The following is a 24,822-nucleotide window of genomic DNA, read 5'->3' as shown; positions in this document are numbered from 1 at the left end:
AGAGATGCACTTCTGGCAAAATATAGTCCTCCCGAGATATGGGGCGGGATTCTCCGACCCCCCCCCCCGCCGGGTTGGAGAATCGCCGGGGGCTGTGTGAATCCCGCCCCCGCCGGTTGCCGAATTCTCCGGCACCGGATATTCGGCAGGGGCGGGAATCGCGCCGCGCCGGTTGACGGGCCCCCTCCCGGCGATTCTCGGTCCGAATGGGCCGAAGTCCCGCTGCTGGAATGCCTGTCCTGCTGGCGTGGATTAAACCACCTATCTTAGCGGCGGGACAAGGCGGCGCGGGGCGGGCTCCGGGGTCCTGGGGGCGATCTGGCCCGGGGGGCTGTCCCCACGGTGGCCTGGCCCACGATCGGGGGCCCACCGATCCGCGGGCGGGCCTGTGCCGTGGGGGCTCTCTTTTCCTTCCCGCCTTCGCCATGGTCTCCACCATGGCGGAGGCGGAAGAGACCCCCTCCGCTGCGCATGCGCGGGTATGCCGTGACCGGCCGCTGACGCTCCCGCGCATGCGCCGCCCGGCAAAGTCAGTTTTGCGCCAGCTGGCGGGGCACCAAAGGACTTTCCCGCCAGCTGGCGGGGCAGAAATCAGTCCGGCGCGGGCCTAGCCCCTCAAGGTTAGGGCTCGGCCACTCAAGATGCGGAGGATTCCGCACCTTTGGGGCGGCACGATGCCGGACTGATTCGCGCCGTTTTTGGCGCCGGTCAGCAGGCATCGTGCCGATTGCGGAGAATTCCGCCCATGCACTCTCCTTTAAAGAGAAATTGGCGGGATTTTGAGCTCACATTCGCCACAATCACAAATGGTGACATGGCGTAAAATCCCAAGAGAGCTGGAAAACAAGAATCATGCCAGTGAGATATCTCATTTTTTAAATTCCCCAGCCAACTCCCCCCCAATCATGCCAGTGAGATATCTCATTTTTTAAATTCCCCAGCCAACTCCCCCCCCCCCCCCCCCCCACACGAGATGGAACAGGGTTCCCCGCCCAGGAACCTCATTTCAAGACATTTAAATATCAATTAGCGGACTTCCCAACATATCGTACCTCCACATTAGGTTTACCACATTTTCTTAAAAACATGAACAAGGTTAAGGGAACCCACCCAGGGACGCACAGCTAAGTATAGCTCCTGGGGGTGAGGCACATGGTTGGGCAGTATCCTAGCACTGCCTCATGGAATTGCCCCGACACTGCACTACCCCAGTCGCACTGGGACATGACCAGGGACAGTACCGGGGCAGTGGTGGGGAGGTTCCTCTGTGAGCTCCATTGGGGAGGGGGCGTGGGCGGGAGTTACCCTTTTTTGTAGGGGGACCTGTTTTGTATCAGAGATCAGGACCCCTGTATTTCTTTTTGCACAGAGTGCTGCACAATGTGGCGAGTAAAGTAGGCTGCGCCATTGGTGAGCTGCATGCCAGTTTTCTTGCCTCAGCCAGCACTCTGTGCAGAAGCGGGAAAATTCCACCCATCAAGTAAGATTTTCCCAGAAATCGGCAAGGCAGGAAAAGCGACACTGAATCTGTTGAAAGCAACAGCGCCTTTCTACGGACTTGTAAGGAAAAACATAAAGCAGCAAACGGGTCCCATGACGTGTCTCTGGTGGGACGGACTCTGATTCGCCCGTCCTGCCAATAAGTTAGTCACTCAAGGATCGGCCACTATTTTTAAAGGCCACCCCAGCGGTAGCCCCGCTCCCTGGTACCGCCCTCGGCACTGCCGGGCCATGATTCTCTCTCCCCCCCTGAGCACTGCACTCACCTGAGCTCCCTGGGAGCTCTGCTCACCAGGTGCACAACTTGGGAAAACGTTGAGTTTCAAACAATTCTGCCGTCATACCGATTTTCTGATTCAGAGGAATTAATTAGGCGTAGGGGCCTGATAATTATTTATTAATATATTTGAATGATGTTCCCAATGCAGAACATCAGGAAATGTGCCCGTCGCTGAAGGACACAATCACGTCACGCATTTACGCTGATGTAGAATGCAACTTTGGCCTTCTCGCAATATTTTCCGCTCCCGTCACCAAACCCACCCAACGTGAATGGGAGCAGAAAGTCCTGGCCATCATCTTTCTGTATTTGCTGTTAACTTGTACATGTGTAATTGATGCAGCTATTTAAGTAGCCACTATGCTTTGATGGTGCTATTTGTTTTCACAATAACCTCAGGCAAACCAAAAAAACGGGAGACTCTGATGAATAAAATTATCTCTGGATCTGTAAAGATTTAATCACCTGCTAATGCTCGCATTCCAAGCATTGTCTGGCATCTTTGAATCTGTCTGTATATATGTTTCTGGAACATACCTCTTTATTCACCTGAGGAAGGAGCAGCGCTCCGAAAGCTAGTGACATCAAAACAAACCTGTTGGACTTTAACCTGGTGTTGTAAAACTTCTTACTGTGCTCACCCCAGTCCAACGCCAACATCTCCACATCATGAATAAAATTATGTATAACATACCATATTTAGAAGCTTGTAGAATTAAGTCAAAACTGTCAAGTGGTTGTCACTTAATCTAAGTTTGTGACAGTGCAGTCTGACATCCAGTTTGAGATGAGTAGAAATTTCTGCCAATTAAATACTGAGACGTCTTTGGGCAGAATTTTAACCTTTCCCAGCAGGGGAAACGGCAAAGTTGGAAGTCTGAAAGATGGTAGAACGGGCCTTGCCCATGGCTTTTTAACTCAGCCACAAAATTAGGATCTTGATTCTGGGTTTCTCAACATATCAGAGCAGATGCACATGATCACAAACTGTACCTGACTATTCATATTTAACTTTTTGAAAGAACTCCAGCAAGATCAGAATGGATCCAATGTGTAATGATCAGGACAGAAACCAGACTAATGAAGCCTCAACTTGGGAAGGTTGTATCCCAGTCTTGGAGGCATCCCTGGAAGTAATGCCGTAATTTGTAAGGATAGAAATGTGGGAATTGGCCGGTTCTTGACGAGTTCCTGATACACCAGCATTTTTTGATCTTTAAACATTCCCGCAAGCATCCATCCGCATTTCCCGATCCCAATGGAGATTAACATTTCCTTCAATGTCTTCAAGCCACCAACTCCATCCTTCTCCCTGAATGAGGCAGAACCAGACTGATCACAACCTTCGCGTCACATGTGACCAAGATGAGTTCATAGAATTTACAGTGCAGAAGGAGGCCATTCGGCCCATCGAATCTGAACCGGCCCTTAGAAAGGGCACCCCACCCAAGCCCATACCTCCAACCCTATTCCCGTAACGCAATAACCCTACCTATCCTTTTTGGACACCAAGGGCAATTTAGCATGACCAATCCACCTAACCTGCACATCTTTGGACTGTGGGAGGAAACTGGAGCACCCGGGGGAAATCCATGCAGACATGGGGAGAAAATGCAGACTCCGCACAGATATTGACCCAAGCCGGGAATCGAACCTGGGACCCTGGAGCTGTGAACCAACAGTGCTAACCACTGTGCTACCATGCCACCCCAAACAAAGTTCCCAACCACTTATCTGTGCTGTCACAAAGACTGCCTATTTTCACCTCCATACCATTGCCTGACTCTTCCCCTGCCTCAGCTCATCCTCTGGTGAAACCCTCATCCATGGCTTTGTTAACATGAGGCTTGGCTATTCTAATGCTGCTGTCCCACATTCTACCCACCTACTCCCAAACCTGACCCCATCCAAAACGCTGATGTCCTAATTTGCACCAAATCCCATTCACCCTTGTGCTTGCTTATCTACATTGGTTCCTGGTTAAGCAAATCCTGATGTTGGAATTCTCTGTTCCTAAGCCGGGGCAGGATTCACGGAGTTCCACAACAGCAAAACTGGCTCCCCACCTGGACTGATCCAACGACTGTGAAGAGGTTAACACCGGCGCCACATGGAATACAATCAATTCCAATGAGAAACTGTGAGGGATTTGGCGGGTCTGCGATTGACATTATGAGGCTGACAAGCTTCAGCCGCATATAAACAGTTCACTCTCCAAACATACCATCCCAGCCAACAAGATGGCAGCGAGGAGAGTGGCACCCCATTTTATGGATGGAGAGCTTGAAACCCTACTGGACGCCGTGGAAGAGAGGCAGGTGACCCTGTACCCCAGCCTGGGTAGGAGGCTGCCAGCTGCCGCCATTCGCCGTGCCTGGGCACAGATGGCAGAGGCTGTCAACACTGTCAGTAACAGTGTCCGGACCAGCTAGCAGTGCCGTAAGAAACTGCACAACCTCCTCAGGGAGGCCAGGGTGAGTAGGCAGCACTGTGCTCCTGGCACCAGCCCCCCTCCACACCCGTAACCTTACTCTTCCCCCCCCCCCCCCTCCACGAGAAGGGAAGACAAACCTGTCATAATATACACCAGTATATCATGGTGCAGACACACACTGATGGACACACAGTGGGACCAATCAACACACATGCACTATAAAGACAGAGGGCATCAGAGTTCCCGCTCATTCGAGTAGCAGCCAGCTAGGAGGACAGAGCTCACAGCCTGCAACACAGACATTCACCATGTGCTGAGTGCATCGACTAGTTAGGACAAGGCAAAGGTCTTTAGTTAAAGCTAGTATCGTATTAACCCACAGTCTGAGTATGTTTAAACAGTTAATGATTCAATAAAATAGTGTTGCACTATTTCAAGTGTTGGTGACCTGTATGTGATCCAGAACACCCAACACATCAGAACCCTCACCTTACATCTCGCGAGACATTTCCAAATCCAACGAGAGGCCTCTCGCCAGATTCAATGGCCTCACCGCATCACCAATTCGGGCGCGACGAGACCGGTAAATCGTGCCCAGGATTGTTCTGAAATTCCAGAAATGATCAAGACCAGTTTCTGGCATTGCTCAATTTGGAAAGATGTGCATCAGAAATTCAGATGAGCAACTTCCGGGTGCAGCGATGACCAGCTAAGTCGCACGTTTCGGCACCTCCTGTTTTAACGGACTTTTGGGCTCTTATCGGGAGCCCCAACGGCAATTTTCGAAGGCAAAACCCACTGTGAGGCGACATAGAAGGGAGTTCCCCCGGATGTGAATGGACAGAAGAGATAATAGTGGCCAGATTGCGGAGGATCCTCTGGAGCAGCGGCAAAGAAGGGAAGTGAGAAGCAAGATGGCGGTGGAGGGAGGCCAGTTGGTATGGGGCCTGGAACAGCAGGAGTTCCTCCGGCGCTGTGTGGAGGAGCTCAAGAAGGAGGTGCTGGCGCCGATGCTGCAGGCGATTGAGAGGTTAAAGGAGGCGCAGAAGACCCAAGAGATGGAGCTCCGTGGAGTGAAGGCAAAAGCTGCCAAGAATGAGGACGAGATACAGAGCTTGGTGGTGAAGACGGAGACGCACGAGGCACTACATAAGAGGTGTATGGAGAGACTGGAAGCCCTGGAAAATAGTTCGAGGAGGAAGAACTTAAGAATCTTGGGTCTTCCCGAAGGGGCAGAGGGAGCCGACGTTGGGGCGTATGTGAGCACGATGCTTCATACCTTAATGGGAGCTGAGGCCCCGACGGGCCCCCTGGAAGTGGAGGGAGCGTATCGAGTCCTCGTGAGAAGACCAAAGGCAGGAGAAATACCTCGAGCAATAGTGGTGAGGTTCCACCGCTACAAGGACAGGCAGATGGTCCTGAGATGGGCGAAAAAGACACGGAGCAGCAGGTGGGAGAACGCGGTGATCCGAGTGTATCAGGATTGGAGTGCGGAGGTGGCGAGAAGGAGGGCGAGTTTCAATCGGGCCAAGGCGGTGCTCCACAAGAGGAAAGTGAAGTTCGGAATGTTGCAGCCGGCAAGACTGTGGGTTACATACCAGGGTAAACACCACTACTTCGAGACGGCAGAAGAGGCGTGGACATTTATTGAAGAGGAGAAGTTGGACTAGATTGGAGAAAGAGTGTTTGAAATGAAGTAGTGAGGTGGTGGTAAGGGACTGTGAATCAGATGGGGGAAAATTTTCTTTTCCCTCGAAGGGGGGATACACGAAGAAATGTGGGCGCCGGTGGGGAAGGGGAGGGGGAAGGAGAGAGGGAGCTGCGTCATCAGGGGCGGGGCCGAGAGGGAAGCGCGGGCTTTGTTCCCGCGCTATGGAAATTGTGGCGGGAAAAGGCGGCGCAGGAAGGAGGGGGTCTCACATAATGGGAGGCTAAGGATAAACGGGGGAAGCCGAGGTCAGCCAGAGTTTGCTGACTTCCCGAAGCAATATGGGGGGAGCAACTAAGCTAGAGAGGGATCTAGCGGGGGGGGGGGGGGGGGGGGTAACTGGGTTGCTGCTGCTAAGGAGAAGGGGAGCTGTTACGGGATGGGATGGGAGGGTGCCGTCAGGGGGATAAGCGGGTGCGTGGGAACCGGGTGAGGAGCTGGTCTAAAAAAGGGGATGGCTAGTCGACGAGGGGGGGGGGGTAAAGAGCCCCCAACCCGGTTGATCACATGGAACGTGAGAGGGTTGAATGGGCCGATTAAGAGGGCAAGGGTACTGGCGCACCTAAAGAAGCTAAAGGCAGACGTGGTCATGCTTCAGGAGACGCACCTGAAACTGGCGGATCAGGTCAGATTAAGAAAAGGATGGGTGGGACAGGTATTCCACTCGGGCTTGGATGCGAAAAATAGAGGGGTGGCAATACTGGTGGGGAAACGGGTATTGTTTGAGGCGAAGACCATCGTGGCGGACAGTGGGGGTAGATACGTGATGGTGAGTGGCAGATTGCAAGGTGAGGCGGTGGTGCTGGTGAATGTATATGCCCCGAACTGGGATGACGTGAACTTTATGAAGCGTATGTTGGGGCGCATCCCGGACCTGGAGATGGGAAAGTTGGTAATGGGGGGGGGGGGGGACTTCAACACGGTGCTGGGCCCAGGGCTGGACCAGTCCAGATCTAGGACCGGGAGGAGGCCGGCAGCGGCCAAGGTGCTTAAGGGCTTTATGGAGCAGATGGGAGGAGTGGATCCCTGGAGATTTACTAGGCCAAGGAGTAAAGAGTTTTCCTTCTTCTCCCATGTCCACAAAGTGTACTCCCGGATAGACTTCTTTGTCCTGGGAAGGGCGCTGATCCCGAAGGTGGCAGGAACGGAGTATTCGGCTATAGCCATTTCAGATCATGCCCCACATTGGGTAGATCTGGAAGTAGGAGAGGAAAAGGAACAGCGCCCACTCTGGAGATTAGATATAGGACTGTTGGCGGACGAGGGGGTATGTGTAAGGGTGAGGGGATGTATTGAAAAGTACCTAGAGATTAATGATGACGGAGAGGTCCAGGTGGGAGTGGTCTGGGAGGCGCTGAAGGCGGTGGTTAGAGGGAAGCTGATCTCCATAAGGGCCCATAAGGGGAAACAAGAGGGTAAAGAAAGGGAGAGATTGTTGAGGGAGATTTTGAGGATGGATAGGCAATATGCGGAGGCTCCAGATGAAGGGCTATACAGGGAAAGACGGAGATTGCACACGGACTTTGACTTGTTGACCACGGGTAAGGCGGAGGCACAATGGAGGAAGGCACACGGAGTGCAGTATGAATATGGAGAGAAGGCGAGCCGGCTGCTGGCCCAACAACTTAGGAAGAGGGAGATCGGAGGGGGTTAGAGACGAGGAGGGAAAGATGGAACGGGGAGCGGAGAGGGTGAACGGGGTGTTTAAGGTATTTTACGAGAGGCTATATAAGGCTCAACCCCCGGAAGGGAAAGGGGGAAAGATGCGTTTCCTAGACCAGCTGGAGTTCCCGAAGGTTGAGGAACAGGAGATGTCAGGACTGGGATCGCAGATTGAGGTGGAGGTGGTGGTAAAAGGAATTGGGAACATGCAGGCAGGGAAGGCCCCGGGACCGGATGGGTTCCCGGTGGAGTTCTATAGGAAATACGTGGATCTGCTGGCCCCACTTCTGACGAGAACCTTTAATGAGGCTAGGGAAAGGGGGACACTACCCCCGACGATGTCGGAGGCGACTATATCGCTGATCCTGAAAAGAGACAAGGACCCGCTGCAGTGCGGGTCATACAGGCCTATTTCCCTCTTGAACGTAGATGCCAAACTTTTGGCCAAGGTGATGGCAACGAGGATAGAGGACTGTGTCCCTGGGGTGGTGCATGATGATCAAACGGGGTTTGTTAAAGGGAGGCAATTGAATGCTAATATACGGAGGCTGCTGGGGGTGATGATGATGCCCCCACCGGAGGGGGAGGCGGAGATAGTGGTGGCGATGGATGCAGAGAAAGCACCTGATAGAGTGGAGTGGGACTACCTGTGGGAATTACTGAGGAGATTTGGATTTGGAGAGGGGTTCATTAGATGGGTTCAGCTCCTGTACAGGGCCCCGGTGGCAAGTGTGATTACAAATAGGCAACGATCTGACCACTTCCGACTATATAGGGGTACAAGACAGGGATGTCCCCTGTCCCCGTTACTGTTTGCGTTGGCAATTGAGCCACTGGCCATAGCGCTGAGGGGCTCTAGGAAGTGGAGGGGGGTACTTAGAGGAGGAGAAGAGCATCGGGTGTCATTATACGCGGATGATTTGTTGTTGTATGTCGCGGACCCAGTGGAGGGGATGCCTGAGATAATGCAGACACTCAGGGAGTTTGGAGAATTTTCAGGATATAAATTGAATATGGGGAAGAGTGAACTGTTTGTGATGCACCCTGGGGAACAGGGCAGGGGAATAGACGATTTACCGTTGAGGAGGGTAACAAGGGATTTCCGGTATTCAGGGATCCAGGTGGCCAGGAACTGGGGAACCTTGCATACGCTTAACTTGGCACGACTGGTAGAGCAGATGGAAGAGGACTTTAGGAGGTGGGACATGGCGCCCCTGTCATTGGCGGGCAGGGTGCAGGCGGTTAAAATGGTGGTCCTTCTGAGGTTTCTTTTTGTGTTCCAGTGCCTCCCTGTATTGATTACAAAGGCCTTTTTTAAGAAGGTGGACAAGAGTATTATGAGCTTTGTGTGGGCTGGAAAGACCCCAAGAGTAAAGAGGGGGTTCCTGCAGAGGGGGACTGGCACTGCCGAGTCTAAGTGATTATTATTGGGCCGCCAACGTGTCAATGATATGTAAGTGGATGAGGGAAGGGGAAGGAGCGGCGTGGAAAAGATTGGAGATGGCGTCCTGTAGGGGAACTAATCTGAAAGCACTGGCGACGGCGCCGTTACCGTTCTCCCCGAAAAAATACACCACAAACCCAGTGGTGGTGGCAACTCTGAAAATTTGGGGGCAGTGGAGACGACATAAGGGAGTGACGGGTGCCTCAGTGTGGTCCCCGATAAGGAACAACCATAGGTTCGTCCCGGGAAGGATAGATGGGGGATTTAAATCTTGGCAGCGAGTAGGAATTGCGAAATTGAAGGACTTGTTCTTAGACGGGACGTTCGCGAGTCTGGGAGCACTGACAGAAAAATATTGGTTGCCACCTGGGAATGCATTTCGCTATATGCAAGTGAGGGCATTTGTGAGGCAACAGGTGAGGGAATTCCCGCAGCTCCCGGCGCAAGAGATCCAGGACAGAGTGATTTCGGGGGCATGGGTGGGTGATGGTAGGGTGTCAGATATATATAGGGAAATGAGAGACGAGGGGGAGACAATGGTAGAGGAGCTGAAGGGAAAATGGGAGGAGGAGCTGGGGGAAGAGATTGAGGAGGGGCTGTGGGCAGATGCCCTAAGTAGGGTAAACTCTTCGTCCTCGTGTGCCAGGCTCAGCCTGATACAATTAAAGGTTCTACACAGGGCGCATATGACTGGAGCAAGGCTGAGTAGATTTTTTGGAGTGGAGGATAGGTGCGGGATATGCGCGGGAAGCCCGGCGAACCACACCCACATGTTCTGGTCATGTCCGGTATTGCATAGGTTCTGGGTGGGTGTGGCAAAAGTGATTTCAAAGGTGGCGGGGGTCCGGGTCGAACCAGGCTGGGGGTTGGCTATATTTGGGGTTGCAGATGAGCCGGGAGTGCAGGAGGCGAGAGAGGCTGCTGTTTTGGCCTTTGCGTCCCTAGTAGCCCAGCGAAAGATTCTACTTATGTGGAAAGAAGCTAAGCCCCCGGGTGTGGAGGCCTGGATCAATGACATGGCAGGGTTCATAAAATTGGAGCGGATAAAGTACGCACTAAGAGGTTCGGCTCAAGGGTTCACCAGGCGGTGGCAACCGTTCCTCGACTATCTCGCAGAGCGAGAAGGGAAAATAGGAAAGGTAGCAGCAGCAACCCAGGGGGGAGGGGGGGGGGGGCTCATTTGGGTCCTCAGGGGTTTTATGTGTGTGTTTATATATTAGTTATTTATATTAGATGTTACGAAGTTACTATTTTAGTTACTATTTCTGTTGTTCCTTATTTTGTTGTTGGCAGTTGCCGTTAGTTAGCATATTATTTTTTTTTTTAAACGATCAATGTATATATTATTACAAAGTTGTAAAATGGGAAATTTTTGTTTGATCGAAAAACTTTAATAAAATATATTTATAAAAAAAAGAAATTCAGATGAGCATGCCCAAAATGTTACATTCATTCAGTACTGGTTGAAAGTTTGTGTGCAGCAAAGACACAAATTTCATGCATGCATCCTCGGTGCTGAAGACACCCCACCTGCAATGCAAAGTTAGAAAATATATCCTTTTCAGTAAAAATGGGAGTTTTGAATGAAGGTCAAATACAGCAGAGTTGAGAATTCAAAGACTAGGCCAGGCAAATTTGCCTCATAGAAAACCACAAAGAAGTGCATTTCCATCACTTACATGATAAGTGGCTGGTTTAGCACACTGGGCTAAATCGCTGGCTTTTAAAGCAGACCAAGGCAGGCCAGCAGCACGGTTCGATTCCCGTACCAGCCTCCCCGAACAGGCGCTGGAATGTGGTGACTAGGGGCTTTTCACAGTAACTTCATTGAAGCCTATTCGTGACCATAAGCGATTTTCATTTCATTTTTTCATTTCATTCATAATGCAAATCTAGTTTCTTTTCAGAACCAAGACAGCGGAATTCGACAGAAACAGAATTTGCCCAAGCACACTTAATGAAAATGCTGCCAACTGATTTGTCTTTCAAGGTTGCTGACAGCCTAATATAATATAATGGAGATACAGTACGTGTTGACTGACATGTCTGACAGTAAACTAGAAAGAAACAGTTTCCCCCTATATGAATCTAGTCGCAGACTTTCTGTACACAGCATTAGCGGAATGCCATCAGTAGGGGGCAAGAACATTCCATATTCAGACTGAAGTATTGCTATTCTGAAAATAAATAAAATGGAAACTTTCCAAGTGTTGCCATGAGTTAATCGAGTCTACAAATTTCCAAGGGGAAGATTTGCTTTGGCTATTATGTATATTGAAATTTTAAATACATTCATGAGGATTTCCTCTGGGTAGTGCTTCACTGAAATTGTAGTGTTAAAGACTTTGTTTATGATTTTATTGGTGATGTTGACTGAAGGAAATCTTTATGCCCTTATAGCCACCAGGGCTATTCTTCATCTGCTGGAAGGTTTTTTCCACCCCCTCTTGGCCCACAAGCATCAAATTAAAATGTGACCAAAATTCTAATCCTTCATTTGGGCATAAATCACAGAGCACTAAATTCCGTAATTGGAAAGTGACTCCCTGAACTAGTCTTCTGCATGCTGGGAAAATCGATAGGGCTAATAGTGGAATTCTGAGTGATCACATGAAAAAGCCATGTTACAGGAAATTGCACAAATGGCTGATTGACACTGGAACCACAGTCAAAGAAAACTGGTTGTCAGATCAGGTTCAAACAGAATTGTTTAATTGGAAGCAACAGACAAATGGGTAAAATATATAGTAACATGCAGAACTATTACTCAAACATTGGATTGCTTAAATCTGATTATAATAGAAAAGTGAATGGCCAGAACGGTGGCAAATGGATTTCAATAATGGCAAGTGTGGGGCCACCTGCTTTGGAACTGAAAAGGATAGATCAGAGTACTTTCTAAACAGTGAAAAATTCGAAGCAGTGGTCATCCAAAGACCCTTAGAGGTCCATGTGCACAGATGGCTAAAATGTCCTTGATTGATACAGAAAATGAATTAAAAGACTTTGAAATGTTGACCTTTATATCTAGAGCACTAAAATAAAAGTCATGCTGCAGATATGCAAAGCCCTGCTTAGACCACACCTGTTCACCTTTCGACACCTCACCTTCGGATGGATTGTGTGACCTGTGAGGAAATAGGGGCATAGATTTACTAAAGTGTAAAGGGGTGTGGGGGGCCTGGGAGGGGAGGGAGGGGAGGGGGGTGGGGGGGGGGGGGGGGGGGGGGAGGGCAATTCAACCAAATTATTTTTCAGTGTCATTTTGGGCGAGTTTGACAGGGTGTTTCCTGCTGGTGTTTTGGGTGAGATCCAGACCGGTATTCATCCACACTTAGTCATTTTTTGGGGACTTGGGGAGTTTCTTCCCTCTCCAGCCCACACTTTCTGCAGTGGGGAGCTGAACTCGCCGGGGAGACCAGCTCCTCTGTGATCAGGGTGCCGCTTTGAAAGGGTGTCCCAAACCCACCACCCCCAGGCAATGCCCCCTGCGCAGGCATGGGCATTACCCCCCCCCCCCCTCCAGGTGAGAACACTCTGCTATAGGGTCGCTGAGGGCTCCCCTTTTCAGGCCTCCCACACCCCTTTTGCCCCCCCCCCATACATGAACCCCCATTTACCCTCCAATCTTTGAGGCCCATTCGTACCCCCCTTCATGGGATTTGGATTTGATTAATTTATTGTCAAGTGTACCAAGATACAGTGAGAGAAGTATCATTCTACGTACAGTTCAGACAGATCGTTCCATACGTGAAAAAACATAAGCCATACATAAATACACAATGTAAATACATAGAACCAGGCACCGGGTGAAGCATACGGAGTGTAGTACGACTCAGCAGAGAAGATGTGTGAAGAGATCAGTTCAGTCCATCAGGGGGTCATTCAGGAGTCTGGTAACAGCGGGGAAAAAGCTATTTTTGAACCTGTTAGTATGTGTTCTCAGGCTTTTGTATTTCCTGCACGATGGAAGAGGTTGAAAGAGAAAATAACCCAGGTGGAGGGGTCTTCGATTATGCTGCCCACTTCCCAAGGCAGCAGGAGATGTAGACAGAGTCAATGGATGGGAGGCGGTTTTGCGTGATGGATTAGCTTGTGTTCACGACTCTCTGTGATTTCTTACAGCCTTGGGCTGAGCAGTTGCCATACTAGGCAGTGATGCAGCCAGATTGGATGCTTTCTATGGTGCATTTGTAAAAATTGGTAAGAGTCAATATGGATGTGCCGAATTTCCTTAGTTTCTAGAAAAAGTATCGAGCTGTTGTGCTTTCTTGATGCTAGTATCAACGTGAGTGGACCAGGACAGATTGTTGGTGATGTGCACACGTAGGATTCTGAAGCTGTCAACCATTCCCACCTCGGCCTCATTGATGCAGACAGGGGTGTGTACGATAGTTCACTTCCTGAAATCAATGATCATCTCCGATTAGTTTTGCTGATGTTGAGGGACAGATTGTTGTCGTTACCCAATGCCACAAAGTTCTTGATCTCCCTCCTGGACACTGACTCATCGGTGTTTGAGATCCAACCCACTACGGTTGTGTCATCAGCAAACGTGTAGATGGATTTGCAGCCACATTTTGCCACACAGTCGTGTGTATATCGGGAGTACAATAGGAGGCTAAGTATGCAGCTTTGCGGGGCCCTGATATTGACGACTATCGTGGAGGAGGTGTTGTTGTTTATCCTTACTGATTGTGGTCTATGGGTCAGGAAGTCAAGTATCCAGTTCCAGAGGGAGGAGCCAAGTCCTAGGTTTTGGAGTTTTGATATGAGCTTGGCTGGAATTATGGTGTTGAAGGCACAGCTGTAGTCAATCAGTAGGAGTCAGAGGTAGGAGTCCTTGTTGTCAAGATGGTCCAGGGATGAGTATAGGACCAGGGAGATGGCATCTGTTATGGATCAATTGTGGCAATATGCGAATTGCAGTGGATTAAGACATTCTGGCAGTATGGAGTTAATGTATCTCATGACCAACCTCTCGAAGCACTTCATAATGAAAGATGTCAAGACTACCGGACGGTAATCATAGAGGCATATTGCCTGGTTCTTCTTTGCCACTGGTACAATGGTGGTCTTCTTGAAACAGGTGGGAACCTCGGAACGGAATAGGGAGAGGTTGAAGATGTCCATGAACACACCCGCCAGTTGGTCCATGCAGGATCTGAGTGCATGACCAGGGACTCCGTCAGGACCCGTGGCTTTCTGAGGGTTCACTTTCAAGAAGGCCGATCTGACTTTGGAAGCAGTGACGTTAGGTATGGGTGCATCCAAGGCTGCTGGGGCAGTTGATGACGGTTTGTTAGTTTCCTGCTTGAAACAAGCATAGAATGCATTGCATTCATCAAGGAGGGGTGCGCTGTTGTTGGAGATTATGTTGTTTAAGCCTTATCACAACCGACAAGATTCTGTGTTGTTAATCTGTGACTCTGGCTTACAGAGCATTTTTTGCATCGATCAGGGTTGCCTGTCTTGAACGCCTCAGACCTGGCCTTCAGTAGGGAGTGTATCTCCCGATTAAACCATTGTTTCCGGTTGGGAAACGTACTAACTACCTTCTTTAGCACGCAATCTTCTGCACATTTGCTGATGAAGTCTGTGATACTCATTTAGGTTGGCTGCTGAGTTCTTGAATATGGACCAGTCCACGGACTCCAAGCAGATGCGCAGGAGCTCTTCTGTTGCCTTGGACCAGCATTGCATGACTTTCTTAACCGGATTCTCCCCTTTACATTTCTGCTTGCATGCTGGGAGAAGGAGCAGAGTCCTATGGTTCGATTTTCCGAAGTGCTGTTGGGAGATGGATCGGTAGGCATCCTTGATGTTTGTGTAACAGAGAGGCTTTACTTTAGAGCTCAAATAAATTTGATTTAACCTTTAGCTTTGTGTTTCCTGGATTACTTTCACTGGCGATGAGGAGCAAGAACGGGGCATCACTGCCCAAAAGAAAAACACCTCCATTAAGAAGTGTATGAAGGGAAATGCCGTTTTTTGGGGAAACACGAGCTGTATGATGCGGGTGTGGAGGATTGGCTCCAGTACACTGAAAGAATGCGCGATTTCTTTCTTGCGAATGACAGAGGGTGACGACCGACAAGGTAATCTTTTTGATTGCCTGTGTAGCCCAGACATTCATCATCATTAAGAGCTTGACTCACCCAGCGGTCCTAGACTCAAAAATCTTTACTGAACTGGTGGACCTAGTGGCAAATCACTATGACCCGACACCATCAGTTATTGTCCAGCGTTACAGGTTTAATACAGCCGAGAGACTCCCTGGAGAGCCTGCAATGGAGTTCCTAACGAGGTTCAGGAAAATGGCCGAGTACTGAGAGTATGGCTATCCCTGTCAGAGATTCCACGGGACCAGCTCGTATGGTCATGACATAGAGAAAACTGCTTGCAGAGCCCACCCTGTATCTTAAAAGAGCCATAGAATTGTCCCTATCCCTAGAAAATGCCGAAAAAGGGACCCAGGAACTCCAACATTCAATGGACTGCAGTATGCTCAGTGTTGGACGTCCCCTGCATCGGAAAATTGGACTCCCTGTAGACAGACAGCATCTCCGTGCCCTGTCCACCACCTGGTCATTATCCAGCCACGGCACAGAAAGACATGGGGCCAATGACCATAAAAATCCAGGAGTGTTAAAGAAGCTTCCCCAGAGGACTTTGGGAGCTGTCACGAGAGTGCTGTACTTGTGGTTGAAGGATACGCCCAAGGCAAGGAGGATATGCAAGGCAAGGCTCCCAGAATCGTCAGTACGCATACCACCCAGGCTGGAAGCCAAAGCTACCTCAGGCCCGGGCCATGCAAATCCACCATCCCGAACAGGACGAACTAATGCATCACCACCCCAAAGTTGCCCCTATTGTTATGGGCCAGGGTTTAGAGAACCCCAAAGTGTATCATGGAGTTCACCTGACCCACAACTTTTAACAAATTGTGGTATGGGGAGCACACGGCCCACTCTACAGGTGTGGTACAGCAGAAATGGAAAAGTATTTTTTAAAGCAAAACAATGTTTATTCTATGAACTCGTTACCTTTTTAAAACATAGAGTGAACATCTTAGCAACCATTAATTCAAATACAACCCCCAAAGAGTCCAACACTAAGTAATGCTTATGTTGTCCTTTTAACATCCAGAAGACTTAAAACACCTTTTACCAGAAGCACATTAGGTTTACATTTACTACTGAGAACATTTATAATTCTGAATGAAATGATCAAGAGATAGTCTTTTGATGGCAGAGAGAATAGCAGTACACCCGCTTGGTCTGGCTTCAGCTCCAACACTAAAAACGAAATTAAAACACACCCTGCAGCCAGCTCAAAAACAAAAGTAAAAAGCTGACAGCCAGCCCAGCTCCACCCACTCTCTGACATCACTACAGTAGTAAACACCCATTTCTTAAAGGTACTCTCACTACAGATATTTATATACATACCCATTTATAAACACCCATTTCTTAAAGGTATCAAATTTTGACACTATCAAAATTAATCTCAGGGTCAATGGTCACCCCTTGAAAACGGAAATGGACTTGGGAACCTTCAGGCACCTCCAAGCTGCCATCACGTCCCTGAGCCTGCTCACTGATCTTCCTGTGGGGTTCGTTGAGTGAGAGTTCCCATGGTAACAGGCAGAGGCCCATCCAGCTGGGAATCGTTATCGAGCCTTTTAAATACTGTCCTGGACCCGGTCTGGGAGTTCCTGTTAGTCCCGGGCTGGGACACTAGTGTTGTATGCCACGCATGCGGCTATATTTCGGAGTTAAAATACATTTTATTTATCCTTTGTCTTCATGTTTCCTGGGTGACTACAGTCATGAGACATTTTAAATTTGTTTTTCTTTGTTCAGAGCGAGCTCAGCGGCCACATGTTCAAGTGCTAACTCAGTAATTGGGTTTCATGGACTGCGATTTAACCGGCAATTTCTGAATACTGCAGTTTTTAACATTTTTCAGGGTAGGAATTTAAAATTTTCAGCTCACCCCTGCTGGGTCTGCTGACTCTGCACATTCTGGGTATTGAAGAGGAGCTTCCATGGGATCGAATGGAGTCTTCTGTTGCAGTGAGGAATTTAATCTCTGCCTTCAACTTCAAAAAATCTTTCGATGGAACTTTTCCCTGACAATTTCTTTTTGTGCCTTTGCATCTTGAGCTTTTCTTCAGTCAGAATGCTTCTTTGATTTCTTTCTTCAGTTTTCCAGGATTTTTTTTTCTCTGCAGTCTCTGCTAGGTTTTGAGTAGCTCCTTTCACTGCCATCATTCTATAAGGTGTTGGGCGTAGTTCAGCAAGTCTTATTAAGGTATTCATACTCTCAGATAGTTCAAAAGTAAGTATGTATTCACTACTAGAAACTTTATACATAGATATAGTAAAGGTCTAAATTAGAAGAGGTCTCCATGTTTACTTGTTCACATATCCAACATTGCATTAACCCCTTAGGTACTGGTCATGTGTTCTCTTACATCAGTGCAGGCAGTACGGTGTTCAGTCCCACGTTAACCCTTTATGTGCCAGACCGTAATACTATTTTCTTAGTTTATTTCCTTACCATTAGAATATATATGTTTTCTCTTTCGACTCTCATGGTGCTGCATCCGTATTTGTTCTATTTGTTTTATAGTAAATAATTCATAAAATATTTAAAACTTTCTTTCTTTGACCTCTGGATTGCTAACCACTATTTTACTTACCAAAAATGTGGCATGGCAAGATTCATCCACCTTTTCCTCTTCTCCATTGTGAGATGCTCATAACACACACATTATACTGCAGAACAATTATCATTTTTTGTTGTGTGGAATGAGCACAAGCTTAAAAGTTAGAACAAGTTTGTTAAGCTATTTCTTCATTTTTTCTCTCTATTTTCCAGTTTCCTGTGCAGGATACATTTAACGATTGAAAGTCTGGGGATACCTTCCAAAGCCAAAGTATCTAAGCCAAGGTTTGCGGCATAAGAAGCAGCTCAGAATGACTGACTTTTCAATTGTTTTTAGTCCATTCTTGGTGTATAGATGTGACTGGCAAAGCCGGCAATTCCTGCCCTGAGGAATGCTGGTAAACAACCTCGGTAGTTTTCTTGCGGCTTAGCGGCTTGCTAGCTAGAGACTTATTACCAACCAGAGTTTCCCTGTGGTATGATACAACTAAGTGGCCACTTGTGAGAACAGTTAAGAGTCAACCACATTGGCGTGGGATTGGAGTGACATTTCGGCCAGACCTGACAAAGGCAACAGGTTCCCTTCACTGAATTTCCTTCACTGGAAATTAGTGAAGCAGTAAGGTTTTTAACAATAGGCTGGTGGCTTTTTGGTCACTTTTACTGGTACCATTGGGGGGGGTTGGGAGTAAAGAGAGAGAGAGAGAATAAGGAAAGAAAGCAAGGGAGGGAATGTGAACATGACAAACTCAGAAAAACAACCTAACCTTTAGAAATAAACTTTGCAGAATATTCAATTGGCATAGAAAAACTGTCCATTCAATAGGAGGTCTTTTTGTTCAGTGAAAGAAGATTTTATTTTTCTTGTTCACATGTGTGGGTGTACCACAAAAATGGAATTTTTTCTAGTTGTGTAATTTATCACTTTACATTGACCCAGAACTGACTCAGTTCATTCATCAAAAGCCGTTTATCGTAATAATTTGTCATAGTCATTGTCTAAATTCCTCTTATCCATATACTGGGACTAAGAATGTTCAAATAAAAATAAATTTTGAAAGGAGTGGTGACAAAAAAGGCCCTTCGCTGACTATTACCCTGTCCCTCTTTCCCACAATTGCCTGCTTAAATTTGTTAAAAGTGCCTAAAGGTTCACAAGAAATATTTGGTTTTTGGAGCTGTACTTGCTTATAACTGTCAGCTTTAATCACTACTCACTTGATTTTCGGGACAGACATGATAATAATAATAATCTTTATTATTGTCACAAGTAGGCTTACATTAACACTGCAATTAAGTTACTGTGAAACTCCCCTAGTCACCACACTCCGGTGCTTGTTTGGGTACACAGAGAGGGAATTCAGAATGTCCAATTCACCTAACAAGCGTGTCTTTCGGGACTTGTGTGAGGAAACTGGAGCACCCGGAAACCACGCAGACACAGGGAGAACGTGCAGACTCCGCACAGACAGTGATTCAAGCGGGAATGGAACCTGGGACCCTGGCGCTGTGAAGCAACAGTGCTAACCACTGTGTTACTGTGCCGCCCATGTAGTCATTTCATATGCAACAAGATTTGTATTTGCAATAGACTGTAATGGTATTGATGTAATAATGAAATCCATATTCCAATTATATTTATAGTAGAAATAGAACACTTAATATCAATGCATCAAATATAAAGTTTATACCATTCATAAATGGGGTTACTTAGCCCGCCCATGAAATTATTCCCTTTGCTAACTTGCAGGTCTACTCAGTGTGCGGCGTGGTCTGACACCACAATTGCGAATATTCAGTATCCACCACCTCAGCCAGCAGCGTTTTGTCCAGCACAAAGAAGTCTATCCGGGAGTACAACTTATGCACATGGGAGTAAAATGTAAACTCCTATTCCTTGGCCTCCCGAATCTCCACAGATTCTCTCCCCCCCTCTCCCCAACCATGCGTTCCATGAATCCCCGCAGCTCCTTTGCCACAGTTGGCACCTTTCCAGACCTGGGACTCGAACGACCCAGCCTCAGATCCAGGACTGTGTTAAAGTCTCCTCATGCTCAGTCGATGTGAATCCAGGTCCGGGATCTTCCCTAGCACCCTCCTAACAAACTCAACATCATCCCAGTTTGGGGCATATATATTCACCAATACACGGCCATTCCCTCCAGCTTCCCACTAACCATAATGAATCTATCCCCCGGGTACTCCTCTATCTTCCCCACCTCAAATGCCACCCATTCATTTGACCAGGATCGCCACCCCCTCTTGTTTTAAAGTCCAATCCCGAATGGAACACATGCCCGACCCATCCCTTCCTCAACCTAATCTGGTCCCCCACCTTCAAATGTGTCGCCTGCAACATAGCCACATCCGCCTTCAGTTGCCTCAAGTGCGCGAACACACAAGCGCTTTTGACTGGCCCATTCAGTCCACGAACGTTCCACGTGACCAGCATGGTCGGGGGGAACCCATCCTCCCTCCCCTGCTGATCAACCATAACCTCTCCTAGGCCAATCTTTGGCCCATGTCCTGCACCTCTACTGGCCCGCCCTCAGGCAACTACCATCATCAACCCTCCTCCTCCACCAGCTTGAAAGTCCCCTCCCTATCAGCAGTCTCGTCCACCCCCCCCCCCCACCCCCCGCCCAACACCCCCATCCCCTCCCATTCCCCCCCCTACATCGGTCTTCAGCTCAAGAAACTTTGTTTCCATGAACTAGCCCTCCCAGCTAGCCTGGTAGCCCCTGCCCCTGGCGCCTAGCATCCCCACTGATTCCCCTCCCTCGCTCTTGGTGCAAACAGTTAAAACAAAAGCATGAAGCAAAAACAAACAAACAATCCCTCCCAAGGTCCGAGCACAAACATCCACCCTCCTCTCTTAACAAAGTACTATATACTAACCTAACCCCAAACAGAACCGAAAAAATGAAAAGAAACAAACAGAACCTCCAAGATACGTCCGAACATCGCAATTCAAAAGTTAAAAGTTTTACAAAGCATAGCTCAGTTCCCAGCAGTCAAAGTTCAAGGCCCTCCTTCTCCTATCTGTTTATTCTCTTTCATAAAGTCTTCTACATCCTCCGCCGAGCCAAAGTACAGTTCCCGGCCCTCATAGGTCACCCATTATATAGGACCTATTTGACCTTATTAAAGCTCGCCCTCCTCTTTGCGAGTTCTGCTCCCAGATCTTGGTACACTCGGATCTCAACATCTTCCCACGTACATCACCTTGTCCGCCTGCCCACCTCATAACACGTTCCTTGTCCAGGAACTGATGCAATCGTACCACCATCGCCCTCGGAGGCTCACCCCCCTGGGGCTTGTGCATCAGCGCCGTGTGGGCCCGGTCCACTTCCAAAGGACTGTCGAACGCACTTTGTCCAAGCGGTTTCTCCAGCAACATCCCCACATACGCATCAGCGTCCGATCCTTCTCTTCCCTCTGGCAGACCCACGATCCGAATGTTTTGCCTCCGAGAACGGTTCTCTAAGTCCTCCACTTTCTCCAGCAGCCACTTCTGCTGATCTTGCAGCATCCCAATCCCTGCTGCCATCGAAGTGGACTGCTCTTCACGTTCCGCCGCCAGCACCTCCAGCCTCTGGTCGTCAGTCTCGTCTCCACGCGGTCAACCACCGCCTTGATCGAGTCCACTGCCCGGGCCAGGTCCTCCGCACAATCCTTATGTTGTTGGGTGAATATCTCGTTTAGGAAGCTCACCAACAGGGCCGTCGACCACTGAGCTGACGGGGCCGGACCCTGCGCATCTGCCAATTCCACACTTGATATCTGCTCCTCACTCGCCACCACCTTCTGGTTCCTCTATTTCTGATTTTTTTCTGGACCGCTGCTCCATAAACTGGGGGTCCTTTCCTTCTGTCTTGCTTCTACACCTTTACTTCACAAAATTCCTGTAACAATCCAGTGTAAAAGCCACAAAAAGGCCACCATGAGCGGGAGCTGCCAAATGTGCAACCTTTCACTCCATGGCCGCCACCGGAAGTCCTTGGTTCATTCTTGACTTGTGTGACACGCATTAGCATTGTTTAAGATATCATTATTGCCTAACAACTAAATGAAATAACCAATTTAGCTGTGACTCCATTTACAATTCTCAAAGGATTGCAATTACATTACAGAAAATGTACAGCACAGAAACAGTCCTTTTCAAATGACATTCACCATACAAGCCTTCATCTACAACTCTTCGCCTAATCCTATCGGTAGAACATTCTATTCTACTTTCCCTCGTGTTCATCTAACTTCCCCTTAAATTCATCTGTGCTATGAACTGACAGAGAAAATAAACTAACCCCGAACAAGTCTCTACCTAAAAATACAATGGACATGGCTTCTACCCAGTGGTGCAAAGTGATGGTCCGCTGGAATTACAAGGGTTTAAAGTGCTTTGACCTGCTCTGGGAAATTTCGTCCAAATCTCTGCTGGCTGGTGGGGGATGTTGTGTTCTGTGATATAACTGTTGGAACGATGTACACAGAACACATGGTTGTTTAACGATAAAGATGATTTGTTAACAAACCCGTGGAAAGCTAACTGACGAACGATAATACAGATGATGGCTACTAAATGAATTCACTGAATTCTCCTGGAGCTACTCTAAGTGTGACCATCTTCTTGCACGACTTACTACCAACTGGCGAGTGTCTCGAGTCACAAAATAAATCTCAAATGCCACCTGTTGGTCGGAGGTCGTACCGATAGCTATGTGCACTGACAGACAGCTATATATTGATGTGTACATGCATATCACCACAGGGGTTGCTTAGCGAGTAGGGCCCTTAGGTTGGAGGGAGAGGGGCAGGGGAGTCCCATGTGGCTGGGGGATTTCAAGGGGTGTGATTAGTCTGGGGATGGGGGCTTGGAGTGTGCAGGATGACCTGTGCGGGGTTCAGTCTGAAGTGAGGTGTTGGTTTTATTTCTTCCAACTCTTTCAGTGTAACGATTGGTGTAAAAGTGGTAGAACAATGCGATGTTTGTAATTTAAATTTAATTCCAATGGATGCAACAATTGTCCAGGGGAAGTTAGTGCATCGTGGCGTGGTGAGCATTCACAGCGCCAGGGACCCAGGTTCCATTCCCACTTGGGTCACTGTGTGTGTGTGTGGAGTCTGCACGTTCTCCCTGTGTCTATATGGGTTTCCTCCGGGTGCTCCGGTTTCCTCCCACAAGTCCCAAAAGACATGCTGTTAGGTGAACTGGACACACTGAATTCTCCCACTGTGTAACCGAACAGGCGCCAGAATGTGGCGATTCACTGTAACCTCATTGCAGTGTTAATGTAAGCCTACTTGTGACAATAATAAAGATTATTATAAAATTGCCACGTAAACACTTACCTGGGGACTCCAGAGAAGGATTCCACAGCACATCTTTGGGGCACCATCCCAAATCTGATACTGAGGACCAGGAACTTACAGGCACGTCAAGTTAGAACATATAAGGCACATAATTTAGCATTTTTGGATTGGGTCAGATCTTGTGCATCATTTAAGTCTCATTGCATCTCCAATGTCAACTTGGCTCATTTAGTAGACACAGGGTTGAGGTTCAAGCCCTGCTCCAGCACTTTAATATATTCAGGCTGGCACGTCAGTGCAATACTGAAGAATGCAGCAGTGTTGGGGGTGTTGTTTTTCAAATGATACACTATATTGCAACTCTGGTGATCCTATTGCACTTTTTATTCCTTCATGGGATATGGGCAGTGCTGGTAAGGTCTGCATTTATTGTCCATCTCTAATATAAATGCAAGTCCTTCTTTCCAGACTAATTCAAGGAGCAGGGTGATGCAGTGATATTTTGGAAGGATCCAATCATCTCTCTTGAACCTATTTTGCTACTGGATGATCACGATTTGTTCTTTCAAATGCTGTTCAATCTTAATGTTACCATATTCAGAGCCATTCACCTTTTACTATTACAGCAATGTGTCAAGATATTGCTTGGATTAATGTAGAACATATATGAAATAGATAGACAGTGTACCACAGATAACATTTTTGTTTGTTTTTACAAGTCATTTACTTATTATTTCATGAGGTACTGATGAATAATCATCACTATTTGTCTGTTCTTACCAGTATCCAAAATAGTCACTGAATTCTTGGCAAAGCATGTGAGCAAGTTCCCGCTTTCCACAAGCCTGGGGCCCCACCAGAACCAGCATGGGATATGGAATATCGAGGTTAGGCAAGGTGCTGCAAAGAAAAACAAGTTGCAGGCTCTTAAAAAGTGAAATAACAGAAGTGTGAGAGAATGAAACATTTGGGAACATTTTACTGTACAAAGTGTCTTTTGGATGAAAGATTAAATTAAGGCCTCTGCGGTAAATGTAAAAGATCCCATGGTACTGTTTCAAAGAAACGCAAGGAAATTCTCCCTTGTCCAGACTGTCATAATATCCATTCATGTATATAATGAGATGCAGACAGGCAGTGATCGACACACAGGATGACCAGTAAGCACACAACACAGTGCAGCCAATCACCAGACACGACACTACCACTATAAAGCCAGAGGGCACGAGGTTTCCCGCCCTCTCGGGACCCAGCCATTGAGACAATCAGAGTCCACGAGCTAGCAAGTGCAAACACAATGCGGTAGCTAGTAAGTCTGGTCAGGCTACTACAAGGTCTCCAGTCAGTTCAGTATAGTGTCGACCCACAGCTGAATTTTATATCAGTTCTATCGTTGAATAAAACAGTGTTGGATCTTCTCCAGTGTTCGACATCTGTTTCTAGCTTCCCTGCATCGAGTGCAGTCCACATCGAACCTACCTGCCCAACACATCATGGTACCGGAGTGATACTGATCTTGACGGGCCTACCTCGAGTGAATCAGCATTGACCAGCAAGCAGCCATCCGGTGAAATGGAAAACATCCAGCCTCCTCCGCAGCTCCGCATCTCTGGCAACCTCGGTGCCAATTGGAAAATCTTCAAGCAAAAGTTCCTCTTGTACATCGAGGCCTCCGACCTCGAAGCAGCATCGGATGCCAGAAAGATCGTGCTATTTCTCTCCACCGCGGGGGACCACGCCATCCATATCCACAACTCCCTTATATTCGCTGACGGCGAAGATAAAACAAAATTCAAAACAGTCCTGCT

At 48.0% G+C, this 24,822-nt stretch overlaps 1 protein-coding gene across 2 annotated transcripts in view; it reads right to left on the bottom strand.

Annotated features, from left to right (window-relative positions):
• Positions 1–24,822, bottom strand: part of lrguk (leucine-rich repeats and guanylate kinase domain containing) — a 192,487-nt gene that overhangs the window by 80,899 nt on the left and 86,766 nt on the right. For both annotated transcript variants that reach the window (XM_072471117.1, XM_072471118.1), the window contains one exon: positions 23,795–23,914. In XM_072471117.1, coding sequence (XP_072327218.1) covers positions 23,795–23,914 — 120 coding nt within the window. The remainder of the gene's footprint in view (positions 1–23,794; positions 23,915–24,822) is intronic.

The sequence above is a fragment of the Scyliorhinus torazame genome, chromosome 13, assembly GCF_047496885.1.
Source record: "Scyliorhinus torazame isolate Kashiwa2021f chromosome 13, sScyTor2.1, whole genome shotgun sequence".
In the NCBI taxonomy this organism is placed as follows: Eukaryota; Metazoa; Chordata; class Chondrichthyes; order Carcharhiniformes; family Scyliorhinidae; genus Scyliorhinus; species Scyliorhinus torazame.
This window is presented reverse-complemented; position numbering and strand designations above follow the sequence as displayed.